This window comes from Poromitra crassiceps (assembly GCF_964638095.1).
Source record: "Poromitra crassiceps genome assembly, chromosome: 2".
NCBI lineage: Eukaryota > Metazoa > Chordata > Actinopteri > Beryciformes > Melamphaidae > Poromitra > Poromitra crassiceps.
Genome location: NC_139624.1, coordinates 14,133,423 through 14,140,523, shown reverse-complemented (window position 1 = coordinate 14,140,523; position 7,101 = coordinate 14,133,423). Strand labels below are relative to the sequence as shown.

At 44.1% G+C, this 7,101-nt stretch overlaps 1 protein-coding gene across 1 annotated transcript in view; it reads right to left on the bottom strand.

Annotated features, from left to right (window-relative positions):
• Positions 1 to 1,282: 1,282 nt before the first annotated feature.
• The window catches only part of LOC310798475 (inhibin beta A chain-like), a gene marked incomplete at both ends in the record, with an annotated part of 32,730 nt that continues 26,911 nt past the window's right edge, over positions 1,283 to 7,101 (bottom strand). Inside the window, 3 exons of the mRNA XM_083661016.1 lie at positions 1,283 to 1,612; positions 2,383 to 2,556; positions 5,469 to 5,764. Coding sequence (XP_083517142.1) covers positions 1,283 to 1,612; positions 2,383 to 2,556; positions 5,469 to 5,764 — 800 coding nt within the window. The remainder of the gene's footprint in view (positions 1,613 to 2,382; positions 2,557 to 5,468; positions 5,765 to 7,101) is intronic.

Here is a 7,101-nt window from a genome sequence, read left to right as displayed (position 1 = left end):
TCATCGTATCGGCCGATAAAGGCTTTAAAATGCAATATCGGCATCGGCCGATAAATTGACATTTTAATTATGCCCAAATGCTCCATGCTTGACTAAATGCTTCGATTAAGAGACTTGTGAAATAGGTCAAATTGGACCTGGGTGTGGTGGCTATTGACAGGATTGTAGGATGAATCTTACAGTTTTGTTTCAAAGAAAATGTTCCATAAGAAAGGATGTATGTTTTACATCACCTAAGTTGAAGTATTTTTCTTATTTTCTACAGTGAATGTGTGCATTTTGAAAAACATTGTATTTATGTCTGCATCTGCCAGTGGGCCGTCACCATAGAGCAGGCGTAATAATGACTTAATTCCACTACAGGAGGGACTTGGAGTTCTGTGGAAGTAGGTGGGGGCAAAATTGTGCATATCGGCATCGGCAATCGACCAAAAGAGTTGGAACTTATCGGCATATTGAATTATAAGCAAAAAAAAAAATCCAATATCGTGCATCCCTAGTTAGAGGTCTGGCTCCGCCCCTTCTTCCTCCTCTTCTCCGCTCCTCTCCAGTCCAGTAGGGAGCCAAAGTCACGCCCACTTCCCGTTTAGGCATATGAACCGAGGGATTTCATCCGCCATTTATTTTTACGTAGAATTTCATAAAATGCGTATAGTTTTACTTGGTCAAACCAAGCGATTCAGGTATATTTAGAATCAGGGGAGAGCATAGAACATTTTCCTCAGACAGAAACTATAATAATAATGACATTACTTTACATTACGTAAAGTAACGCTTTTATCCAAAGTGACTTACAATATCACATTTTGTCAACCATAGAGAAATCAACTATGCAACACAATCTACAACTTTTCGAAGGAAAATAGCGGATTAGTTCTGGTCGGAGGGAAATAGTATAATGGTCTCTTCTAAATAGAGCTGAATCACTTGGTTTGACCAAGTCAAACTATTTTTTATAAAGCTCCTCACACATGATCTGCGGGTAAAACAGCTCTGTGCCCGCTGTGCCGCGCTGAGGTCAAAGTTCAAATTGTTTCAACTTTGCCCTCGTTACCGCTGACCTTTCTCCGCTCTGCCTCGCGGTGAGAGAGGAGAAGGTCGCTCATCGTGTGACGGCAGCTTACGCATTTTTACGAAATGTCTATGGAAAAAGAAACGGCCAGATGAAACCCCTTGGTTCTTATGCCTAAACCGGAAGTGGGCGTGGCTTTGGCTCTCCGTTGGTTCTGCACGGACCGGACAACCCGGGACCACCGTAGCGTTTGGGTTGTGGGCGTGCGTTTTACGAGCAGCCACACTCCTCCACGATCATGTTCTGGATGTCCTTCTTGATGATCTTCTGCTCCTCGTTGTAGTACAGCATGGACATGGCTCGTAGCCGCGTGGGCACGCAGCAGGAGCGCAGGCCCTGGAAGGGGCTGTAGCCCCTCATGCGGTAGTGGCTGATGACGGTGGAGTGGAAGGAGAGGGTGGAGCCCGTGATGCTGGCCACGTGCGACGGGCAGTCCCCCTCGCAGTAGTTGGCGTGGTAGCCCGGCGGGGCGATGATCCAGTCATTCCAGCCGATGTCTTTGAAGTTGACGTAGAACTGGCGCTTGCAGCAGACACGGACCTAGGAGGAGAATGATTATGAACACATGTTAAATAAATACCTACACACACACACACGCGCACACACACACACACACACACACACACACACACATATATATATATATATATATATATATATATATATATATATATATATATATATATATATATATATATATATATATATATATATATATGTATATACAGTATACACAAAACAAAAACAATGTACATTATCTACATCAAATTCTCAACAGTTTTAACATGATCAAAATGGAATAGGAAGAAGTGAAATATTGATTTGGTCCCACCCCTTTTCTAACCTAACCTATAAATTAGCATTTTTGTAGTCTGACTATCCACCCCAATCATCATACTGTACATATCTTCTATAATTGCTTCTATGTTCATTGTCATAATATTTACTCTATATTATACTTTAGAATACAATAGCCCTGTTTGCCTATATAGTGTGTTCGCCTTTTTTTTTTTTTTACTAGTGTCTGAATTCTCAACTGTTAATTTGATTCATTAGTCTACTATAAAATGCCCACAATGCACTGCAATTTGTAGCGAACAGCAAATGTATCCTATATTTCCCCCCATATAACAGAATGCAATGCCACCATGTTTTCGAAAGGAGAAGGAGGAAGAGTGAGGCAGTGTCCGAAACTCGTTTAATCTTTCCCCATATAGTTCACTACTATATCATAAACACTGCATGAGGAATAATGACTGAGTGAATGAGTGAGTTCAGAACATGGCTAAAATGTGCGTTCTGATAGATACCTTCCCGTCGCACTCCAGCCCGCGTTTCCTGCGGCGGCGTGGCTCGCCGGCGCCCGGCCGCAGCACGGCCATGAGGAAGGGCCGATGGGACTGCTCCCGCTGGGCGGCGCGCTCCGAGCCCCCGGACACCAGCACGGGCGTTGCCCCCGCATCAGCGCAGAGCGGGCAGGACACCTGTAACCAGGTTGGTAGTGTGTTAGCTTAAATTAGCTTGATGTTGCTCCTGGATAGCATCAGCATGGCATGACAGACTCGGACAACGGCATGCAATATTGTCAACCCATACGATGCCTGGTCTCTATGGCGCTATAATCTTTCAACATACCAAGTTGTTACTGAAGAGACAAGCTGACTTGTCCGGAGACAGACTGGGTGTGTCCGGAGACAGACTGGGTGTAGCACTAACAAAAAATACTCACATTTCACTTCTTTTTTTGGCTCACACTACGCACAAAAAACACTCAACTGTTCAGATCCAGATGACTTTCATTCTAAAAAAACAAACATGGCTACTCGGCTTAAGGAAGGAGCTTATGCATCCGAATCTATTCAGAAAGCCATACAACGGGCCAGTACCACCTGTGGTTCTGACCTCCTGTCGAATATGCAAAAAGAGAAGAATCCAAGCCGGGCTTGTTTCTCTATACTGAATATAATCACTGTGCTTCATATGGACACTGGCATGTGCTTCAAGCAGAAGGAACTCATTCAGGAGAGCACCTACATACCTAGCATCAGGGACGTGCAGAAAAGGGCAGAGGCTCAAATTCTTAAAGGGGCACTTCGGCGCAGAAATGGAAATTTCAGGCAATTTGAAGGCCAATTTAGGCACTGCTGGAGTGGGCGGGGACGGGCCGTCTAGCTCTCAACAGTCAATGGGCAAGCCACGTGTGGTTTTTGGGCTGCTGCCTTCAGGGGCGGCTTAGAAAAACACTGGTCCATGCAGAGGCCTATTAGAAATGGTGCATTCAAGGCCAAGAGAGCTCGGAAAAGGCATTTCTCTTTGAATGCTGCCTTCAGTGATGGCATGGAAAGGGCATTTTCCATACAAAACACCATTAGAAATGCTGCATTCATGGTCAGGAAAGGGCACTTTTTTTACAGACTGAAAAAAAGGCAGGGGCTCAAGGTAGGGCCAATATATTATCCAATAGGCCTTTTTCACAGCAGCCATTTTGTGTCTAAAAGGCAGGAAGTAACACAGGTGCACCAAAACATGAATCAGGGTTAACTTCCAGTCCATTTAGGTGTTCCAGTGCTGCGGCCTTAATTAGTGAGTTGGTTGCACCTGTGTTTACCCTGCCTTTTAGACACAAAAATGCCGGCTGTGAGAGAGGCCGATTGCAAAACCTTATGCCTGAAGCAAACCTCTGGTTCATCCTCTTCACTAAGAATGTGTGGGATTGAAAAGGGCATCGTGCCCACAAGAGGAGGTGATGTTCTGAAAAAACTGGCCCAGAGAGAAATGTTCTGCATATAGACACACTCAATACTATGACACCAAGCGGACTCAGTGATGACTACAGCTTAACATGCTTTCTGGTTTAAAACAGTTTGTCTCTGTTTTCGTTTTGTGTCATCCAGTGTGTATAATGAGCAGAAACAATGTTCTGTGATGCTTCATGCTGTGATTGGTCCTTGCATCTAGATTCATGGGTGAAGGTGATTGGCTCCTAAATAATTGGGTCTAACTCCCAGCTGTGTGTGACCTCTGACCTGGTTATATGACCAGGCTGAACCTCTAGGCCAGAGGTTCTCAAATGTTTTTCAGCCAAGGAGCCCTTACAAGATAGAAAATATACCACGGACCCCCTCATTCTGATTTGTGATTTTGAGCTAAGCTTAATTGTTTCCACGGTAACGTGCTTGACTTTTAATTTGATAGGTTTGTTATTAGAATGTAATCCATGAACCATTTTAGATTTAAAGCATAAACTATTTTCGTTGAACTATGAAGATTTTGAAAAAAAAAATATATATATATTTTTTTTTTATTACATTACATTTACATTACGTCATTTAGCAGACGCTTTTGTTTTGTCCAAAGCGACTTACAATATCACAATTTGTCAACAGTCCAGAAAACCACTATGCAACACAATAAATGACAGCCAAGATATTTTGATAGACTAGCACCATGTAGGAAGTAGTTTGAGAAGGAATAAGTAACATGTAGCATTTTTTTTTTTTTTTTTTTTTTAACTTGAAAACTTTTCGCAGACCCCCTGGCAAAGTGCCACGGACCCCTGGGGGTCCGCGGACCCCCATTTGAGAACCACTGCTCTAGGCTACAGTTCAAAAGGTGTGAAGAGGGCTCTGTGCCCAAAACGCCCAAGCCGTTCTTTGTGATGTGAGCCAAATACAGAAGGGAAATGTGAGTATTTTGTCCTCCTTGAGATGTGCTCTTTCATCTTTTTTTGGAACATGTTTTCCAAACAATTCAGTTTACTGCCATAAGAAACCAGAAAATATTCAGAGATGTTGGATTTGATCAAAACGATGAATCGACTATCAAAATTAGGGATGTTCATCAGTTATCGAAAATCGATAATTGAGCGTTAAGGAATGGAATCGATCATGTGGAATTCTTATCGATCGGTTTGGGTGGACTTCGTTCCTCCTCGCCCCACTCCATTGCACAGCCGACTAACGTGAGGTGGAGCTTCATATAGTCTCTAGTTTTCTGGCTGGGCACGGGCCTTTGTGCCAACAAAACTGTTTTAAACATGGGGAATTCACACCGGCATGCGCCGGGGACAGCAGAGTGTTGGAGAGGAGACACATTGAAATAAAGAGTTCATTGAGGAGAACACGTTGTCTTTCGTATTTTCTGCCATAGGCATTCATTTTGTTAAAAAAATAATAATAAATAAATAAATAAAATATATATATATATATATTATTATTAATATGATCGATAATCGATAATTGATCGCTAATTTCCCCCGATTTTCGATTATGGAAATTTTTCAAAATGAACATCCCTAATCAAAATAGTTGCCAATACATTTTCTGTCGATCGACTAACCGACGAACGGTTGCAGCTGTAGAAAGTGCAGTCGGGCATATTTGTGCGTGTTGCTCACCCTCACGCTCAGCGCGCCCCCGGCGCCGCCCTGCAGCAGCGCCTGCACGGCGGCCGACACGGGAAAGGTGTGCCAGCCGCTGCGTCTCGTGTCCACCGTCTTCTCCGCCAGCAGCGCGCCATCGGCCTGCCCGCCAGAGACACGCGCCCCCTGCTGGAGCAGGCGGATGGTGACCTTGGCTCGGCTGCGGTTGGTCTTGGCCAGGCGGAGGAAGAGCCAGACGTTAGCCTGCTCCACCAGAGAGAGGTCACCGCCCTCCTTAGACAAGACGAACTTCACCACACCCTGAGAGTCACCTGGAGAGAGAGAGGGGGGGAGAGAGAGAGACAGACAGAGAGTTAAGGACTTTACACACACACACACACACACACAGTCCGTTGCGTTTTTTTTTAAATCTGTCACCCGGAAAGAAATGGTGACGCACAGAAACCTTGCACACTGCGTTTTATTATGATGTTCGTTCTTCTCTTCACAATACGAGACAAATCTTCGTCCTGGTGTCCACATTACAACATGACTGACAGGCAGCAGCAGCAGCAGACAAACTGAACTCAGTCCACTAAAGCCTAGTTCACACTAGGCGCTCCGAGCACTCGACTGTTTTTGGAGCTCGGCGACGAACCCCCCGTTTAGAAAGAATGAAGCTGGAGTGAAACTGCGTTTGCGGATTTGTCAGGGATTCTCCTGGTGAAATATCTTGTAATGTCGCCTGTCGCAGCTCAGTCATATAGTGTGAAAACCACAATGACTCAGACTCCTGATTACAAGACAGACTAGTTGTATAGTGTGAAAGGAACAGAGACTGACTCCTGATCACAAGACAGACTAGTTGTATAGTGTGAACGGAACAGAGACTGACTCCTGATCACAAGACAGACTAGTTGTATAGTGTGAAAGGAACAGAGACTGACTCCTGATCACAAGACAGACTAGTTGTATAGTGTGAAAGGAACAGAGACTGACTCCTGATTACAAGACAGACTAGTTGTATAGTGTGAAAGGAACAGAGACTGACTCCTGATTACAAGACAGACAGTTGTATAGTGTGAAAGGAACAGAGACTGACTCCTGATTACAAGACAGACTAGTTGTATAGTGTGAAAGGAACAGACTGACTCCTGATTACAAGACAGACTAGTTGTATAGTGTGAAAGGAACAGAGACTGACTCCTGATTACAAGACAGACTAGTTGTATAGTGTGAAAGGAACAGAGACTGACTCCTGATTACAAGACAGACAGTTGTATAGTGTGAAAGGAACAGAGACTGACTCCTGATTACAAGACAGACAGTTGTATAGTGTGAACGGAACAGAGACTGACTCCTGATTACAAGACAGACTAGTTGTATAGTGTGAAAGGAACAGAGACTGACTCCTGATCACAAGACAGACAGTTGTATAGTGTGAAAGGAACAGAGACTGACTCCTGATTACAAGACAGACAGTTGTATAGTGTGAAAGGAACAGAGACTGACTCCTGATCACAAGACAGACAGTTGTATAGTGTGAAAGGAACAGAGACTGACTCCTGATTACAAGACAGACTAGTTGTATAGTGTGAAAGGAACAGAGACTGACTCCTGATCACAAGACAGACAGTTGTATAGTGTGAAAGGAACAGAGACTGACTCC